The sequence below is a fragment of the Zalophus californianus genome, chromosome X (genome assembly GCF_009762305.2).
Source record: "Zalophus californianus isolate mZalCal1 chromosome X, mZalCal1.pri.v2, whole genome shotgun sequence".
In the NCBI taxonomy this organism is placed as follows: domain Eukaryota; kingdom Metazoa; phylum Chordata; class Mammalia; order Carnivora; family Otariidae; genus Zalophus; species Zalophus californianus.
Genome location: NC_045612.1, coordinates 15,394,998 through 15,416,021, shown reverse-complemented (window position 1 = coordinate 15,416,021; position 21,024 = coordinate 15,394,998). Strand labels below are relative to the sequence as shown.

Here is a 21,024-nt window from a genome sequence, read left to right as displayed (position 1 = left end):
GATACTCTTAACTGTTTCTTTCCAGAGAAAAGGGCAGTGCTTCTTAAATTTCACTCATTTAGGCATCACCTTGGTGATTTTGGTCAAATCGGAGGTACCTACATTGTTATTTATTAAATTTTTTTTGAGTTTATTTAGTTTTAGTAATCTCTATGCCTACCTTGGGGCTTAACTCAGGACTCCTAGATCAAGAGTCCACGTTCTTCTGACTGAGCCAGCCAGGTGCCCCTAAATGTTTTTTAAAGATTTTTATTTTTAAGTACTCTCTACACCCAACGCGGGGCTCAAACTTGCAACCCCGAGATCAAGAGTCATATGCTCTAGCAACTGAGCCAGCTAGGAGCCCCATTATTATCTATTTCTGATAATCCATAACTTAAGTTTACTTAGAAAGGAAACTATAATATCCCAGAAAGTATAGGTTTAGTGCACTACATATATCTTTTATTCATCAATTTCAAATATATAGATAGAAAAGTAGAGTACAAATAGAGGACAAATTATTTTTTCATCTGCTGCCTAAAATCATCTCATATATCCCCAGTGATATGTATTCTTCACAACAGGACACATTTAGGTAGGGGACATGGGAGGAGAAGCAACAAACAAATGCTTAATTGATAATTGATTAATTCTTTTAAGGTAAGGGAGAAGGGGCACCTGGCTGGCTCAGGCCATGACTTGAAGCCCCATGTTGGATGTAGAGATTACTTAAATAAACTTAAAAAATAAAGGAGAAGTGGCAGAAAAGAGAAGGTAATGAATAGGAGAAATTTTGATTAATATAGTCTGTGTTTGATAGCAGCATATATGAAAGTGGGTTCTTTGGGATGATGTAAAGAGCACATTTTTGAAGGCCCAAGTCTGTGAAGAATAAATGGACCAATAGAATGAAAGAGCTGCAGTTGGGCCAGGGTAGCGGTAACTTTTATCAACATTTGTGGCAACCACCTCCCGCATGGTTACAAAATGATACCTGTTCATAAAAACCTCATACAACCCAGAGGTTTAAAGAGTACAAAGTGAGAATCTCTCTATAATCCACCTCAATTTTAATGGGTTCTTTTTATGAATACATCATTTCTTAATCTCAGTGGGATTATAAAATGTATATATATATATTTCTGTAATCTGCTTTGTTTCTTTTAGAAGTTTATAATGGGCTTCTTTCCGTGGTCAATATCTATCTACCTACCTATCTATTCATATACAGATAGAATACAAGAACAAGAAAGTGTTTATGCTTTTTAGTAGTTTCATAATATTCCATCGTGTGGTTGGAACATAATTTTTAAAAAGGTTCTCTTTTTATTTTTATTTATTTTTAGAAGTTTACTTTCTGGGGCACCTGGATGGCTCAGTTAAGTGGCTAACTCTTGATTTTGACTCAGGTCACGATCTCAGGGTGGTGAGATTGAGCCCTGCTCAGGTTCGGTGCTCAGCAGGGAGTCAGAGCCTGCTTAAGATTTTCTTCCTCTCCTGCTCCTCCCCCTGCTGTGTGCTCTCTCTCTAAAACAAATAAATAAGTCTTTAATCTCTACACCCAACGTGGGGCTCAAATTCATGACTCTGAGATCAAGAGTAGCATGCTCTACCAACTGAGCCAGCCGGATGCCCCATTTTTTCATTTTTTGGTGAAGATTTTTTTTTTTAATATTTACTTATTTATTTATTTATGTAATCTCTACACCCAGTGTGACACTCAAACTCACAACCCTGAGATCAAGAGTCACATGCTCTTCCACCTGAGCCAGCCTCTGGAACGTAGTTTTTTATCCACTTCATCATAATTAGGTGTTTCCAATTTTTGTTACTTAATAATGCTGCAGTGAACATTTATTTTTTATTTTTAAAAGCTGTTTTCTTTTTTTAAGATTTTATTTATTTGAGAGAGGGGAGAGCACACAGAAACAGGGGGAGGGGCATAGGGAGAGGGAGAAGCAGACATAGGGGGCTCCATCCCAGGACCCCGGGATCATGACCTGAGCTGAAGGCAGATGCTTAACTGACTGAGCCACCCAGGCGCCCCTGTTTGCTTTTCTTTTTTTTAAATTGAAGTATAGTTGATACACAATGTTAACATTCTTATGTCTCTTTGAGTCTCGTCTGTAAAATGGGAGTGAGGGTAGTATATACCACATAGGGTTGTTGTGAGGATAGAGAGGGTACTACTTGTAAAGTGTTTAGAGGGGCGCCGGGGTGGCTCAGTGGGTTAAGCATCTGACTTTGGCTCAGGTCATGATCCCAGGGTCCTGGGATCGAGCCCCAGTCACTCCACGCATGCTCGTTGGGGAGCCTGCTCCCCCCACCTCTGCCCCTCCCCCCACTCTCTCCACTCCCTCTCCTCTTGCACTCTTCCACTCCTGCTCTCTCTGTCTCTCAAATAAATAAATACAATATTAAAAAGTGCCTGGAGCTGTGTCTAATACATAGTAGGCACTCAGTGAATGTTGTTATTGTATAAACATCTGTGTACTCTTAGCTAATTATTACCTTAGGATAAATTCATATAAGGGTAATTGCTGAGTCAAAGGATATGGACTTTATTTTTTTTTTTCAAAGATTTTATTCATTTGACAGAGAGAGACACAGCGAGAGAGGGAACACCAGCAGGGGGAGTGGGAGAGGGAGAAGCGGGCTTCCCACCGAGCGGGGAGCCTGATGCGGGGCTCGATCCCAGGACCCCGGGATCATGACCTGAGCCGAAGGCAGACGCCTAACAACTGAGCCACCCAGGCGCCCCAGGATATGGACTTTAAAAAAAAAGCCTTTTTGTTGTGAAATACAGATATAGAAAACCACACAGAACAGATATAAAGTTTAATGAATTATTACAAAGGGAACATCTTTGTAAACCTCAAGCAAGCCAGGAAATCGAATTTGGCCAGCCACCCAGAAGGTATCCATGTATCCCTGTCAATTTACAACATCCTTGCTTTTCCTAAAGTAAACACTCTCCTAACTTTTATCCTAATCAGTTCCTTAAGTTTCTTTTATAGTTTTAGACAATGTAGTTTAGACTTGAACATTTTATATGTCTTTTTTTTTAAAGATTTTATTTATTTGAGAGCGAGACTACGACCTGGGGGTGGGGGACAGAGGCAGAGGGAGAAGCAGACGCCCTGCTGAGCTGGGAGCCCAACGCAGGACTCAATCCCAGGACCCTGAGATCGTGACCTGAGCCGAAGGCAGACGCTTCACCGACTGAACCACCCAGGCGCCCCTATATATCTTTTTTAAATCTTTTATTATGAGCAATTTCGAACACACAGAAAAGCTTAATTCATTATATAGCAGACACTCATATACCCAGCACCTAGAGTCTATCATGAGCATTTTAATTTTTTTAGAGTTTTATTTAAGTGCTCTGTATACGCAACATGGGGCTCGAATTCACGACCCCAAGATCAAGAGTTGCATGCTCTTCCGACTGAGCCAGCCAGGTGCCCCCACTTAGCATTAAAATATTTGATTTATCACATGTCTACCCATTTGTCTGTCCCTGTATCATTCATCCAAATAGTGCTGCATGTTCTCTGTCTTTTATTTCTTGCAAATTGGCAGATGGATCCGGTGGCTTGATCAGATTCAAGTTTGATCTCTTTGGTGAGATAAGGTAGTGGTGTGTTCTTTCATCAAGAGGCAAATGATGTCTCCTTTTTAACAAACAGATTTATTATTATTATTTTAAAAATTGTATTTGTTTGAGAAAGAGAAAATGGGGGGAGTGGGGGGCAGTAGAGAGAGGGACAAGCTGACTCTGTGCTGACTGTGGAGCCTTACGTGGGGCTCAGTCCCATGACCCTGAGACCATGACCTGAGCTGAAACCAAGAGTCGGACACTTAACCAACTGCACCACCCAGGCTCCCCCCCCCCAAAATAGATTCATTATTTAGATCAGTTTTAGGCTCAAAGAAAAATTGAGAGGCAGGTACAGAGATTTTCCATGGCCCCCTTGCCCCCACACATGCATCGCCTCCCTCATGATCATCATCACTCACCAGAGTGTGGTACATTTGTCACAATTGATAAACCTACATTCATACACCATTATCACCCAGAGAGAAGTTTTCAGTAGAGTTCACTCTTGGTGTTGTACATTTTATAGGTTTGGACAAATGTATAATGACATGTATCTACTGTTATGGTATCATACTGAGTAGTCTCACTGTCCTACAAATCTTCTGGGTTCTGCCTTCTGCCTATTCATCCCTGCCTCCCTCCCCATCCCTGATGTCTTTTTGTCTCTCTTTTTGTTGTGACACATGGATCCATTAATTCTTTAGAGGTTGTGTCCACTGGAGAAGTAGGGGAGTGTGACGTGAGAGCTCCCCTCAACCAGAAAACAAAACTCTCCTCCCTGGTAATGTCTGTCTAGCACCCTCTACTGGCAGCACTTCATTCAATGCCTCCTTGAAAAGGAAAACAATTTTTTAAAAAGATTTTATTTATTTATTTGAGAGAGAGAGAAAGACCTGAGCAGGGAGCCCGATGCGGGCGGGGCTTGATCCCAGGACCCTGGGATCATGACCTGAGCCACCCAGGCACCTGCAAAGGAAAAAAATTTCAAAGGGCCTAGATAATTTTCATTGAGGCCAAAAGGAATGAATTTGGAGATGAGAGGCAAGAAGTCAATGACTGGCACGCTTTATACGCATGTACTGTTGAATGCTGTGATGAAGGAGCCCTCTGCATAGCTTCAGAAATCTCTGTGCAGCTCTCTTCTTTCTGGTATTCTGCCCTGTACCATCTAGCCCCTGGACTGTGAACTTTGTCTCCTCAATTCCGGGAGACTGAAGGGCTCTGCTTGGGTACTCTTTCCTTGCACCACAGCCTGGAAATTCTCCCTGGGAAGTAAGCTTGAAGCAATAACGGGGCTCAGCTTATTTGTTGCCTTTCTCTTAGTGATCAGTCTCTCTTTTTTTAAAGATTTATTTATTCATTTGAGAGAGAGAGAGAGGCAGAGAGGAGGGGCAAAGGGAGAGGGGGAGAGGATCCCAAGCAGATTCCCCACTGAGTGCAGAGCCCAACATGGGGCTTGATCCCAAGACCCTGAGATCATGACCTGAGCCGAAACCAAGCGTCAGTTGCTCAACCAACTGAGCCACCCAGGTGTCCCAGTGAACAGTCTCTTAATGTTCTTTGTTGTCTGAGGTCTAAAAAATGTTGTCTTCCTATATTTTACCCATTTTTTTTTAGTTGTTTAAAGTGAAAGGGTAAATCTGGTCTTGCATTATTCTATCATGTCGGGAAGAGGAGGTCCAACTCCCTTGCTTTCTTTTTGCCTACCTTCCCTCAGTGTAAGTTTGCCCAGCCCTTCTTACCTTTTCAGAACCTCTTTGTTTTAGATGTGTCTCTTGTATACAACATGTTGAGTTTTGCCTTGTGGTATCTTCTGAAAGCCCTTTTCCTCTTAACAGGTAAGTCAAGCCCATTTACATTTACTGATAGACATTTGGTCTCACTTCTGTTATATTATTTTATGCTTTGTTTATTATTTTTATAGTCCACATTTTATTGATTCTAAAACTCATATTTTCCAATATTTTAACATTTATGAAATCAGGATGTATCCCTTTCAGTTGATGGCTTGTTAAAGTTTAATTGGCAATGTTTTTTCCTAACAGCACATAAAATAATGTTTTTTTTAAAAGATTTATTTATTTATTTGAGAGAGAGAGAAAGCCGGGGTGGGGAGGGGAGGGAGGGGCAGAGGGAGAGAGATCTCCAAGCAGACTCTACTCTTTTTTTTTTTTAAAGATTTTATTTATTTATTTGACAGAGAGAGACACAGCGAGAGAGGGAACACAAGCAGGGGGAGTGGGAGAGGGAGGAGCAGGCTTCCCGCGGAGCAGGGAGCCCGATGCGGGGCTCAATCCCAGGATCCCGGGATCATGACCTGAGCCAAAGGCAGATGCCTAACGACTGAGCCACCCAGGCGCCCCAAGCGGACTCTACTCTGAGCATGGAGCCCAACACGGGGCTCAATCCCACAACCCTGAGACCACGACTCAAGCCGAAACCAAGAGTCAGATGCTTAACTGACTGTGCCTACCCAGGCATCCCTAAAAGAATGTTTTATAATTGGTGGCATTTTAGATTCCATGAAATGGAATTATTAGTCACCTCTTTCTATAAAGGGTCTCATACAGTTTCATGATTATGTGTCTAGTTATAGACTTTTGTTTTGCTTTGTTTTTAATCTTCTTTGTATTTTTTTTAGTTTCCTGGATTGGTGCCTCTTATCAGTTCTGGAATTCTCAGCCACTGTCAGATATTTTCTTCTTTCCTTTTCAGACTCCAATTAAAGCTGTGTTAAATGTTTTTATTTTCTCCTCCATGCTCTTAACCTCCCTTCTGTATTTTCCATTTTTTTTCCTGTGCTGCGTTCTGGCATATCTTCTAGTCTAAAATTTTCTTCTTTATTTGTTTCTTCTCTTACAAACATTGGCATTGAGGGCACGTGTTGTGATGAGCACCAGGTGTTGTATGTAAGTGGTGAATCACTAGATTCTGCTCCTGAAACCAATATTGCACTGTGTTAACTAACTAGAATTTAAATAAAAACTTGAAAGAAAAAATGTGTTATTACTGTAACATTTATATCAAATATATTGAAATTTTGTTCTCACATTTTCAGGCCCTTTGCCTTGGCATCTGATAATCAATTTATAAGTTATTTCATCCATAAACTTCAAAAGTCCTGAAAAAAACCCCATAGGCATTGAATTTTTAATTTCAGTAATTAGCTTTCTCATTTCTGCAAGTTTTATTTTGTTCTTTTACAAATTTGCTAAGTCATTATTTTATACTTTTCTATTTCGTGCACATACTGTCACGCTTGTATTTTACTTTAAGTATAGTAAATGTAGTTAAAATTTTACTTTTTATTTTTTTAAAGATTTTATTTAATTATTTGACAGAGAGAGACACAGCGAGAGAGGGAACACAAGCAGGGGGAGTGGGAGAGGGAGAAGCAGGCTCCCTGCCAAGAAGGGACCCTGATGTGGGGCTCGATCCCAGGACTCTGGGATCATGACCTGAGCCCAAGGCCAACGCCTAACGACTGAGCCACCCAGGCGCCCTATGTAGTTAATTTTAAATCTGCTTCTGATGGGGCACCTGGGTGGCTCAGTCAGTTAGGTGTCTGACTCGATTTCAGCTCAGGTCGTGGTCTCAGGGTCATGAGATCGAGCCCCATGTTGGGCTCTGCACTGGACGTGGAACCTGCTTAAGATTCTCCCTCTCCCTGGGCGCCTGGGTGGCTCGGTCGGTTAAGCGTCTGCCTTCGGCTCAGGTCATGATCCCGGGGTCCTGGGATCGAGTCCCGCATCGGGCTCCCTGCTCTGTGGGGAGCCTGCTTCTTCCTCTCCTCCCCACTTGTGCTCTCTCACTATCTGTCTCTCTCTCTCAAATAAATAAAATCGGAAAAAAAAAAAAGATTCTCCCTCTCCCTCTGCCCCCCAACCCTGCTCTCGCTTTCTCTCAATCTCTAAAAAAAATTGTTCGTGGAGTTTCTTTGAGTCCTAGGATCAAAGTAGTTTCCTCCAGAGAAGATTTTCATTTACTTCTGCAAACATCTTTGGGAAATACCAGTCTGGGACCACCTTAGAGCAAATTCACAACTTGAATTTCCTAGGGCCACTTAGGTGATGGGAATCCACACTGCAAATCTATGTTAGGGCTGGCCCGTGGCCACAACTGTTCCAGGACAGTTCCCTCACTCCCCTTTTCTGTTTACCATCAAGGCCATCTTCCTTATAGTCCATGGGGGTCTTGTATGGAGAAGGCTTTCTTCTGGCTCATCTTTACCCGGAGGGTATTGGTTTTGTGAGGGGTCAGTGGTCTCAGCTTAATGTGCAGAGGGTCTCATGTTAGCCTTCTCACCTGGGAGGGCCCTCCTTGAGGTCTCTCCTCCCTATCCCATGAGGCTACCCAAACCTAAGTTCAAGTTTGCCCAGATCAGCAGGTGTCCTCAGGACAATAGCGGCATCAGTGCTCCCTCACCCAGCTTACCTCTCTGGCTTCCTGCTTTCCCTTAGATTTGGCATGGCAATTCCTTACTTTCTTGTCAGCTCACATTTTGTTTTTGTTTTTAATTTAAGACTTTATTTTTTAGAGCAGGATTAGGTTCACAGCAAAATTAAGAGGAAATGTACAGAGAGTTCTCATATACCCCCAACCCCCATATATACATAGCCTCCTCCACTATCAACCTCCCCTGCCAGAGAGTATATTTTATTTTATTTTTTTAAAAAATTTTTAAAAATATTTTTAAGATTTTATTTATTTGAGAGAGAAAGCACAAGCTGGGGGAGGAGCAGAGGGAGAGGGACAAGTGGACTCTGTGCTGAGCACAGAGCCCAGTGTTGGGCCTGATCTCATGACCCTGAGATCATGATCTGAGCTGAAACCAAGAGTCAGACACTTAACTGACTGAATCACCCAGGAGCCCCTAAAAAGATTTTATTTTATTATTTTATTTTTTTATTAACATACAATGTATTATTTGTTTCAGAGGTACAGGTCTGTGATTCGTCTGTCTTACACAATTCACAGCGCTCACCATAGCACATACCCTCCCCAGTGTCTATCACCCAACCACCCCATCCCTCCCACCCCCACCACTCCAGCAACCCTCAGTTTGTTTCCGGAGATTAAGAGTCTCGTATGGTTTGTCTCCCTCTCTGGTTTCATCTTGTTTCATTTTTTCCTCCCTTCCCCTATGATCCTCTGTCTTGTTTCTCAAATTCCTCATATCAGTGAGATCATATGACTTGCCTTTCTCTGACTTATTTTGCTTAGCATAATACCCTCTAGTTCCATTCACATTGTTGCAAATGGCAAGATTTCATTTTTTGATGGCTGCATAATATTCCATTATATATATATGTCCCACATCTTCTTTATCCATTCATCTGTTGATGGACATCTTGGCTCTTTCCATAGTTTGGCTATTGTGGACATTGCTGCTATAAACATTGGGGTGCACATGCCCCTTTGGATCACTACATTTGTATCTTTGGGGTAAATACCCAGTAGTGCAGTTGCTGGGTCATAGGGTAGCTCTATTTTCAACTTTCTGAGGAACCTCCATACTGTTTGCCAGAGTGCCTGCACCAGCTTGCATTCCCACCAACAGTGTAGGAGGGTTCCCCTTTCTCTGCATCCTCGCCAACATCTGTTGTTTCCTGACTTGTTAATTTTAGTCATTCTGACTGGTGTGAGGTGGTATCTCATTGTGGTTTTGATTTGTATTTCCCTGATGCCAAGTGATGTGGAGTATATTTTTCATGTCTGTTGGCCATTTGTATGTCTTCTTTGCAGAAATGTCTGTTCATGTCTTCTGCCCATTTGTTAACTGGATTCTTTGTGTTTTGGGTGTTGAGTTTGATAAGTTCTTTATAGATTTTGGAGTCCATAGTCTCTCATGGTTCGTCTCCCCCTTCGATTCCCCCCCCTTCATTTTTCCCTTCCTACTATCTTCTTTTTTTTTTTTTATTAACATATAATGTATTATTTGTTTCAGGGTTACAGGTCTGTGATTCATCAGTCTTACACAATTCACAGCACTCACCATAGTACATACCCTCCCCAGTGTCCATCACCCCATCCCTCCATGCCCCCTCGCCTCCAGCAACCCTCAGTTTGTTTTCTGAGATTGAGTCTCTTGTAGTTTGTCTCCCTCTCTGGTTTCGTCTTGTTTTATTTTTCCCTCCCTTCCCCTATGATCCTCTGTCTTGTTTCTCAAATTCCTCATATCAGTGAGATCATATGATACTTGTCTTTCTCTGATTGACTTATTTAGCTTAGCATAATACCCTCTAGTTTCATAAAAAGATTTTATTTTTAAGTAATCTCTGCACCCAACCTAGGGCTTGAACTTACAACGCCGAGATCAAGATTTGCATGCTTTACCAACTGAGCCAGCCAGGCACTCCAGAGTGGTACATTTTATACAATTGATGAACCTACATTGACACCCAGTGCCTGTAGTTTACATTAGGGTTTACTTTTGGTGTTATACATTCTATGTTCATGTTGCTTTTATGAAGATATTTGTTATGTTATATTTACCATTTGTAGTTTTCAGCAGGAGATTTAGCCCAAATAGGATTGGAATTGGAGATCTAGTTGAAGATTTAAAACATGATTTTGACATCTAGTAGGAAGGAAACTAACATTTAATGATTTCCTTATTCTGTGCCAGGTGCTGTGCTAGTTCTTTCCCTATAATTACTTAATCCACTTAACAATTTTATGAAGTAAGTGATGGTATCCCCATTTTAAGAAAACTGAGGCCAAGGAAGACTGACATACAAAAGATTATATGTGGCAAAATCTGAGTTTCATCCCAATGTTTTTTGATCCAGATTCTGTTCTCTCTGTAACATACGAAACTACCTCTTGTATTATTTGAGCCCCTGTAGGATATTAGCTCTTAGGGCATAGTTAAGAAGTGCCTGGCACATAATAGATGTTCAAAAATATTTGCTGAATGAATGAAGGAAGGAAGCAAAGTTCCTAGCCTTGTGATCTACTGGGGAACACAATTGACTAGGGGATGTAAACACGGAAATACGCTGACTACAATTTGATGTGGTCATTGAGTGACTGGCATATGAGCTGAGTGCTATGAGAGCACAGAATAAAGAATTCTTTGTAGTCATTTAGCTGGTTACAAGTAGGGGCTATGGTGGCAGATGAGTCTGGAGAGACAAGCAGGATCCAGATCCTTAAGGGCCTTGTTACCACTTTACCTCTCATATTGGGTACTTTATGCCCAAGAGTGGTTGAGATGCTTTTCGTGGGTTGATTCAATTCTCACAGCACCCATGAAGATAGGTACTCTTATGATCTCTACATTTTAGGTGTGGAAACTGAGACACAGAGAGGCTAAGCAACTGGTCACACAGGCTAATCCATGCCGTACCTGAGCTTTCAACCTGGGCAGTTTGACTGTGGAGACCACATCCTTAACCACAATGCGGGGATGCTTCTATTAGTACATACCATGGACATCCAATACCAATACATGGTATACTCCATAGTAGGACATGCAAATCTAGCTGCATTTTATTTCTCTATGTGGTTACACCATATTTCATTTAACTGTGTTCATAGACAGTCTTGATGGTTTCTCGTCCTTTGCAATTATGGACAGCACTGCAGCGAGTAGTACGTACTTTCCAGCCCAAGCTTACTGTGCTGTTCCCCCATAGGATCACTCTTAACCTCTTCTCCATTATCATTGTGCTAAAGGATCTCTAAAATTCCTTCAGGGCATCACCCTCAATTCTGAGATTTGCAGAGCCATAATTCTTAATCTAGGCATACTGCATGTTGTAGATTACTCAATATGGTAATTGACAAGGTTCATTTGGATTCATTTTCTGAAGATTGAAGGGCCTGGGTGATGTAATAGCTAATATTTATTGAAGGCTTCCTATGCCAAGCACTGCACTGAATACTTTACATACATTATTCTATTTAATCCTCAACCATTCTATGAGCAATCCTATTATAGTTCCCATTTTTTTTTAGTTAGATATTTTTATAAGTAATCTCTACACCCAATGTGGGGCTTAAACTCATGACCCCGAGAATAGGAGTCACATCCTGTACCAACTGGGCCCCTGTTGTTCCCATTTTTAAAAAGAGGAAACTGAGGCTCAAAGAGGTTAAATGACTTGTCTGTGGTCATATAGCTAAATGCTGTCGATTTCAAAGCTCATATTGCAAAGCCCTTTGTTTGCTAGGGCTGGCTAAAAATTCACTACAAAACGGGTAGCTTAAAACAACAGAAGTTTGGGGTGCTTGAGTGGCTCAGTTGGTTAAGCGTCTGCCTTTGGCTCAGGTCATGATCTCAGGGTCCTGGGATTGAGCCCCGCGTCGGGCTCCCTGCTCATTGGGAGTCTGCTTGAGATTCTCTCTCTCCTTCTGCCCCTCCCCCCTTCATGCTCGCTCTCTCTGTCTCTGAAATAAATAAATAAATCTTAAAAAAACCAACAGAAATTTATTGTCTCATAGTTCTGGAGGCTAGAAGTCCAAGTTCAAGGTGTAGGCAATGTTGGTTCCTTCTGAGGGTTCTGAGGGAGAATTGGTGGTTGCCAGAGGGGAGGGTGATGGGGGATGGGCAAAACAGGTGAAGGGGATTAAGAAGTACAAACTACTAGCTATAAAATAAGTTATGAAGATGAAAAGCATAGGGAATATAGCCAATAATATAGTGGATCCCATTTTTATTCCATGGTCAGATTTTATATTTTTTAGTTTCTGGGAAAAGTTCAAACTTCTTTAAAATTTCCTTGTCTTTTTGTAGCCTGAATTCAACAAAAGTAATACTTTCTACTTCTTCAACCACATTGATATTATTATTACATATCACAGGGAAAGTGAAAGAAATTGGGATATTGCAAGATTGGTTGCTGCTAGACTTGACCCCCAAAGGTAATTATAGAATATCTTTTTAATTAGTTCCTTTAATTTAAAAATTAATTCAGAATGTAGATGTTCTCAACTAGAATTTTCATTTTTAGGATACACATGTGATGTAACCTTAGACATACAGTTTGAAAAATTAAACAGGCAATTTATTCCTTTCTACCTATAGTTAGAGTTGAATACCATGTAACGTGAGGAAGAATTGACAGATGTGGAGGGAAATAGACTTATTGAGGGCATCCTAACTCTCTTCTTTACTTGCTGCCATATGACAAAGAGCTTAGATTTAGATTTGTGTTTCTTCAGAGGACAGGTCTATTACTGGAGTCTATTAGGCAGGTATCAGCTAAATATAAGGAAGAACCTACTAACAATTAGAGTTCTCTAACAAATAAGCAGTCTCAAGAATTAGCAGGTGCTTTATCCCTGTACATTTATAGAAAGAGCCTGGATGACCTAGCTGTAAATTAGAACTCTTCAATTAAGATAGAGAGGAGAGTATAGCACACAGTGTATAAAATCATAGTCCATTATGGGCAAAATGTTATAAAACCTGAAATACTAAGATGGAGGAAAGAAGTTATCCCTTGAAACCTACTTGCGTATATTAAAGGACGCCCATGTGGTATAGTTTTCTGAATACAGAACAAGGAATTAGGAAATTTGGATTTTAGTCTCATCTCTCCTGGTTTCATTTTGCAAGTCAGCCCTAAGTTTGTAGAAATGGATCAGACTTCATTGTTTTTAAGGCTACTACCCCATTTGACTTCTGCCAAGGTTCCATCTGGCACAGAGCTTATTCCCAAAGGGAAAGAAGAGTTAGAGACTGTATTGTGCCAAGCTTTTGACCATTGGGTAGGTTAACTTGATCTGTCATAGGCTTAATTTCCTCATCTGTGAGAGGAGAGGACTGAATTAGGAGTTTTTAATATGGTCCCTGATATATCAAACTCTGGACATTTGTATTGATGTATATTTTTCTGGGTAAAAGGGCCTATAGATTTCATTAAACAGACCCCAAGTGGTGAGGAACACTGGTATTTTCCAACTCTGGTTTATCTTAGTAAAAGGATATTCTTTTAAAATTAATGTCTATGTTAAAAATTTTGAGGACTATTTATCTTTGCAAGGTGTTGCAAGTGGGAAATAAAAGAAGGCTTAAAGGGATCAGAGCATATTTGTGAACAACAGGAAATAAACATAGCTACCAAGAGAGGCCAGGAAATACTAATCATTGTCAAGGGCAATCACCTATGCTTTTTGGTGTATGTCACTTCTGATATCTGGCAACAGAATGTTAGGAGGATGGACTGTGAGGTCTAACTCCGGATGGCTGCTCATATTCGAAGTCATTAGGTAGTAAACATACAGAGTATGATCATCCAGGCAGCTAGTCCCATCAGCTATATGAAAATCAAACTTAATGCTTTACAGTTATATCTCATATTGTCAGACTCAGAGTAAAAAAGCCAAGAAAGTAATTTTTTAGACTTATATTTATTCTACACTGCACATAGCAACAGTTTATGTATGCATGCAATAAAACTTTAATCATTATAAAGGTCATTTATGTGGGCCCCTTGAGAACAAGGACTGTGCTATAAATCATTTTTTTAGAATTAGGCAGTCTGCTCAAGGTCATAAGAAGTGAGTTAGGCCTAATGGTATTCTAGGCCTACAATCTTGTGTTTTCTATTAGGGACTGTACCCAGCTAATTTCCCTGATGGTTACCATAGTTGATCATTTCTTTTTCCTATAATTACTTGCTTCATTTGGCTTTTGGATTACCATACTTTACTGATTTTCTCCTGTCTCACTGGTTGCAATATTCTCATTTCTCCAACGTCTTCATATTGGAGTGCCCAAGGACTGAGTCTTTGAACTTTTTTTTTCTTTATATATACTTACACATTGGTAATCTTATCCTGTCTCATGGCATTGGATCCTACAATGACCCTTAGATCTGTAAACTTGTATATCTAGCTGTCTCCTTGACATGACTACATGGATGTCTAGTAGGCATTTGAAATTTTTTTAAAAAGATTTTATTTATTTGAGAGAGAGAGAGTGCACAAATGGTGGGAGGAGGGGCAGAAGGAGAGGGAGAAGGGGGCTCTCCGCCCAGGGCTGGATCCTCAGACCCTGAGATCATGACCTGAGCCAAAGTCAGACGCTTAATCCACTGAGCCACCCAGGTGCCTTGGCATTTGAAATTTAACGTGACCAAACATGAACTTGTAATCTTTCCTCCAACCTGTTTTTCCTGTTGTCTTCTCTATCTCAGCAAATGGCAACTACATCCTTCCAGTTGCTCAGGCCTCCAAACTATGGCAGCACCCTTGACTCCTCTTTATCATTTTTCACTCATACCCTGTAACTATTCCAATCCTTTGGCAGACCATGGGACTCTGTTTTTAAAATATATTCAGGATCCACCCCTTTTCATCACCTCCACCGCTATCATCTGGTCCAAGACATCATTACATCTCACCTACCTGATGGCAACACCCTTGCCGGTCTCCCGGTGCTATCCTTGTTTCTCGGCAGTCTGTTCTCAATACAGCGTGCAGAGCATTCCTTTTGAAATGTCAGCTCATGTCAATCCTCTGCTCAGAATCTTCCAGTGACTTCCCATCTCACTTGGAGTAAAGGCCCAAATTTTGAAAATGGCTTAGAAGGCCTTATGTAACCCATATGTAAGGCCGGTGGTTTAAAATAGGCCTTTTACATTGATTGGAGATCTTAATACACCTTTTGCTGCATGATCTCTCTCATATGAAATTGAGGTATTTCCTGGGCTGGATTCAAGGGCCATACTTAAACAGTAAATCTTGATATGCATTATCATTTGGTAATGTAATGTTTTTCCTGTAGATGTTAAGTTTTTGTTGGGAGCCTTAACAGTGATCATTTAATTCATAGCTGTTTTGTTTTTTATTTTTAAAATTTTTTTAAAGTAGGCTCCGCACCTAGTGTGGAGCCCAACACGGGGCTTGAACTCATGACCCTGAGATCAAGACCTGAGCCGAGATTAAGAGTCAGATATTTAATTGACTGAGCCACCCAGGCGCCCCAATTCATAGGTGTTTTAAAATATATTTTGGCTTTAAATAGAATTCACGCTACAAACACTTAGTAAGGGCATATCATATGCCAGACACTAGGGTTACAAAAATGAATAGGAAGAAGGGCACGTCAATAACCCCCTGCAATTGTGAGTGAATGTTTTAATTGTGTATATACACATAGAAATAACCATCCCATAAGGATTGCATATTGTCCTTTACACAGAAGCCAAGGGATAATTTGTATGTTGAGTAAATAATTCAAAAGGGAAACACCACTGTTTCTCCTTCGATTTTTCTCTCTCCCTTTTATTCCTTTTATTTTTCAAGAAATATTACAGTCTCTTTATTCCTGACCAGGCACTTGTTAGCTTCATCAGTCCTTAAGTTTAGTTTCACACTTCTTTAGTTTTTGCTTTCCATCTTCTATTTTTTATAATCATCTTTTTCAAATACAGAAGGTTTGCATAGATTGTCCTCACTACCTTTCATCACTAAGCATGGCATTTTACACACAGTAGGCCCTCAGATCTCTGGCTGCTTATAAATATGATTTCAAAACCTATTTGGTTTTCTAAGCCTACAGCTAAGAATACAAGACAGGTTGTTTAATATATTGGAGAGGGATGAGATGAAAGATGAGAAGTAAAGCCATTTGCTAATAGAAGGACTTTAAAAAATCTATCCACAGCCAAAGAGAAGGTCCTTTTTTTTTTTTGAGATTTTATTTTTAAGTAATCTCCACACCCAACATGGGGCTTGAGCTTACAACTCCGAGATCAAGAGTTGCACGCTCTACTGACTGAGCCAGCCAGGCTCAGGAGAAGAACCATGAGAAGGTTCTTAGGGGGATATATTTTCCCCTGCTGTCCGAACGTAGAGTGTTCCTATGAAAGCTTTTGGAAGCCGAAATGCCAAAGCAAAGAAGCAATTGCCATTAACTTATATGGAAAAATTTGTGAGCGTTCCCAGACCCTCCAAATCGCCTCTCTTAGGCTTTTCTGATACCTTAAGACACATCTTGCTAATGGATGCACAAAATAAACCGAGATAAAGCACAGATGCTCACAGACCTAGTTCAAAGCATTGGTGGCTTGATGTCAAAATGCTGTGTGGTTCCCAGGGAAGGGGCTGGGTGGCACCATGCTCACTGCTTTTATTATGGCTCCCTGCAAAAGTGATGCTGAATCCTTTTTTTGATTTTTCATAAAAGTGAAAATCCTCTTTGCATTTCTTTCAGTTAGTTCGTGAAAACAGGCACTAATGTAGGTCTTTCGTTAAAGTGAAGTGGCATAAAGTGAGCTTCGGAAAAGCGGGGCTACCTGTATTGCATTTTTGGCAGTATGTTGACTCTCATTTGAGTGTTGGGGACATTTAGAAACAAAAGTATTTTGAGTTGTAAAGAGTTTTAAATATGAAATATAACAAAAGACGTATTTTTTCAGTCTGCTATTGTTACATGCCCGAATAGCCGTGAATCGGAAATCTACAGTGGCAGTTTGGTATAAAAATTCCTTTCCCTTACTCCCTGCTCTTTTCTTAGCTATAAGCATTCAGATGAAAACCACTTAACTTGTAATGGACCCTCTATGGAAATTCCTGGAGAACATACAGATAAGTTGAGTGTCACCTACACTTACTCTGTGAGATTTGAAGTAAGTATTCCATGCCATCATCTTTTGTTCCAAATCAAGTATATAAATACCATATACTTCCTTAATAGTTAAGCCTTAATTTTCATCATCCAAGTTTTATAACACAGCTAAGAGCCCAGGAAGGTAGGTTAAGTTCTTTATATTAAAACCAGTCAGAGGACAATCGTGAAAGGAATTCTGTATTAAATCTCCCACATTTCAGGTACTGTGTCAGATAACTTACTTTTTCTTATTTTACGTGGAGGTTTAAAAGAAGTATGTGGGAAACCAGAGAGGTGTCACCTGCGGTTGGCAGGCTGGCAGGCTGCTCAAGTGGGACCTTAAAGGAAGAGTATGTTGTGGAAGAGACAGAGTATCATGTACTGAAAAGAGCATCCTTTTTTTTTTTTTTAAAGATTTTATTTATTTGAGAAAGAGAAAGGGGGAGCGGGGGCAGAGGGAGAGAGAGAGGCTCAATCCCATGACCCTGAGATCATGACCTGAGCCAAAATCAAGATGCTTAACTGATTGAGCCACCCAAGCACCCCAAATAGAAATTCTTTATTGGGCTCGGACTGACCTGTGGTTCAAACTGAGGCTTGGCCACTTACTAGCGGTGTGAGCTTAGGTAAGTCATGTGATCTCAGGCTCAATTTTTTTTCCTCACGTCATTTCATCCACATTTTCAGAATATGTAAAGACCTTAGCATGACACAGAGTAGGTCCCCAACATATGGCATTCATTATTGTTTCTACATCTGTCATTTTTCTTTTGTAAGTAGCTGTTTTTATGAAGTGGTATGTATTTTGGGAGGCTAGATAGATATACAGACTGACTATTAACATTCTGGTGAATAATCTGTCAGCTCTCTGATGCCCATGTTTCCCAGAGGTTTTTCTGGAAACTCGTTACTTCATATTTTATTTATTTTTGCTTTGTATTTTCAAAAGTGTTATGTGAAAAAGGGATTCTATGACAAGGTTACTTTGGATAATGGTAAGTTAAACAATGTTAAAACAATGGCATCAAGAGTACTCATTATGTTAAAAAGCACTGTGAATATTCAGAAGATTATTATGATACATGGTATTTCATAGACCATGGCAGAACTCATGGGGTTATAATGTTCTGTAGAATATACAAGGGAAACACTGCATGTGGTACCAAAAAATATGCAACTTTGTACAAATGAGGTATTATATGTGCTATTTTCACTCCATGTGTATGTCATGGACATCTTTCCATGTCAATAAATATAGAGTCACATCCTTCTTTTTATTTACTGCCTAATACGTTTATTTTTTAAATTTTTAAAGAAGATTTTATTTATTTGAGAGAGAGAGTGAACGAAAAAGCACGAGCAGAGGGAGAGGAAGGAGCAGACTCCCTGCTGAGCAGGGAGCCCAATGTGGGGCTTCCCTGGGATCATGACCTGAGCTGAAGGCAGGCACTTAACGACTGAGCCACTCAGGTGCCCCAAGAATTTTTTTTTAAGATTTCATTTTTATTTCAGAGAGGGGTGGGGTGGGAAGGGGCAGAGGGAGAGGGAGAAAGAGTTTCAAGCAGACTCTGTGCTGAGCACAGAGCCCCACGTGGGGCTTGCTCCCACGACCCTGAAATCATGACCTGAGCCGAAATCAAGAGTTGGACGCTTAACCCACTGTGCTACCTAGACGCCCCTACTACACATAATGTGTAGGCCATAGTTGATTTGCTTAGTGTACTTTTGGAAAGAATGACCCAAATATCTAATTTTTAATTACTATAAATAATGCTTTAATGAACATTCTTACTTTTTTTCTTCTGTGATTATCTCCTAAAGTTAAATTACTAGCAGTAGGATTATTTAGGTAAAAGGGTGTACATATTTTGATAACACATTGCCAAATTCTTGTCCAGGCAAGTTGCTGGGGCTGAGGATCTGCTGTTTCCTCACACACTCAGCAGTACTAGGTTTTTGTCAATTTTTAAAAATCTGCTTCAGAATTTTAATTCTGTGAGTATACCCAAGGAAGATTGATTCATACTAAGCAAACTCCTAAGGGTCCAATGTATAAACCAGAATACCAATTTATTAATTTACATGGAGAAATATAAATGCCCAGCAGACCACGCCATTCATGTTAGCTGGTTAGCACATCTGCCTGTTATAATGATATGTGAGAAAGTAAATATAAATAGAATAGAATAAATAGAAAGTTTCTCGGTGAGCATAGGACCCCAGAGCAAAGGGAAATGGGTATTAAAAGATGATATTCATGGCATTCTAGTGCTCTGCTTGCCCATGGACCAAATGTTTATATCCATGGGTTAGGGACTCAGCCCTGCACAGTATTAGAGGTGCTTCACCAAAAGATTAACTTTGGGGCTTTCCTTTTTTTTAAATTTTTTTTAAAAGATTTTATGTATTTGTTTGACACAGAGAGACACAGCGAGAGAGGGAACACAAGCAGGGGGAGTGGGAGAGGGAGAAGCAGGGAGCCCGATGCGGGACTCGATCCCAGGACCCTGGGATCATGACCTGAGCCGAAGGCAGACTCTTAACGACTGCGCCACCCAGGCATCCCTGGGGCTTTCCTTTTATAGGGAAAACCTTTTATGACTATATAGATCTGTGCATTTCTCTTTTTAGTTTTTTTTAAAGACTATATCTCATATTTTTGATTCTGCTTTGATCATCCTTGATTTCGCATAAAAGGCTTATTTCTTAAAGCTTTAGATGTGCTTTCTTGAGACCAAACCCTAATCACATTTGGGATTAGGTCTCAAATTTCTTCAAATATTTACAAATTGTGCTCAGTTTGTGTCATGTCTATAGGTGGCCTGACAGCCATTACAACATGATTTTTCCTAATCTCATTCTGAAAACAATTCCAGGTTGGGGATGCCTTGCTTTTGTCCCTATGTATCACTTATGTGGTACAGATACTGAAGCCCAGTGAGGTGAACTAATTTTCTCAGGGTCATAGCTGGCCGGGGGTGGAGGTGATATTCAAACTCAGATCTGTCTGGCCCCCAGACTCATAGCTTTTCTACTCTACCCTTCTGGCTTTCTTTATTAAAGGTCTGTTATATTTTCTGTCCACAGAGTTACTGGGAAGAAAATGAGAACTGTTTATGTTAGAAATGTGTATGTGTATACTTTGGATCATCCAGCTAGAGGTCAGGATTACTTGATCCTACATCCTGCCGTTCACCCAAAGTACAGTTGGTAAAAACAGGCAATTTACTAGTCCAATAAGTATAGTCCAGTCAGCCGTCTGATCTCTGGATGAAATGCAGAAGTGTAATCTGGGGGAAGGAATGAAATACACCCTAAAGAAATTAAAATAACCTTTCCCCAGTGATTGAGAATATTATTCAGAGTCTAAGCTGCTATCAGAAGTTGATCAAAGAATTGAAGCCCTTCTACATATTTATCTCTTATTCATCAGCTGTTAAAAATCTAAATGTGGCCAGTGGTGGAGGGGCTCCTGGCTGGCTCAGTTGGTAGAGCAGGTGACTCTTAATCTCAGGGTTGTGAGTTCAAGCCCCATGTTGGGTGTGGAGCCTACTTCAAAATTTTTTTTAAAAAAATTAAATGTTGGAACTTTTATGTTTATAGTAAAAGCCAAGGGAGAACACCTCTAAATTGAAGTTCAGATTCATATCAGGAGTCTTAATTGGGGTTATGGCTCAACCCCTGTTTCTTAACAGGTCTCCATCCTGGAAACTGTTCAGGAGAGGGAATTATCTTCCTCTCCCGTTGAAGCTCATTTAGGGTGCTTAGAAGGCCCTTGGCTTCAAGAAGTGGCACAATGGAAAGAACCAGACGTGTCTGAGTTTGAATTCTGGCTCTGACATGTACTAACTGTGTGAACTTATTAGATAGGGTACTC

The 21,024-nt window shown here is 40.4% G+C and overlaps 1 protein-coding gene across 1 annotated transcript in view; it reads left to right on the top strand.

The window, feature by feature from the left end:
• Positions 1-21,024, top strand: part of LOC113930982 (transmembrane 9 superfamily member 2-like) — a 77,550-nt gene that overhangs the window by 13,745 nt on the left and 42,781 nt on the right. The window contains exons 5-6 of the mRNA XM_035725657.1: positions 12,392-12,451; positions 17,055-17,166. Of these exons, the coding sequence (XP_035581550.1) occupies positions 12,392-12,451; positions 17,055-17,166 (172 nt within the window). The remainder of the gene's footprint in view (positions 1-12,391; positions 12,452-17,054; positions 17,167-21,024) is intronic.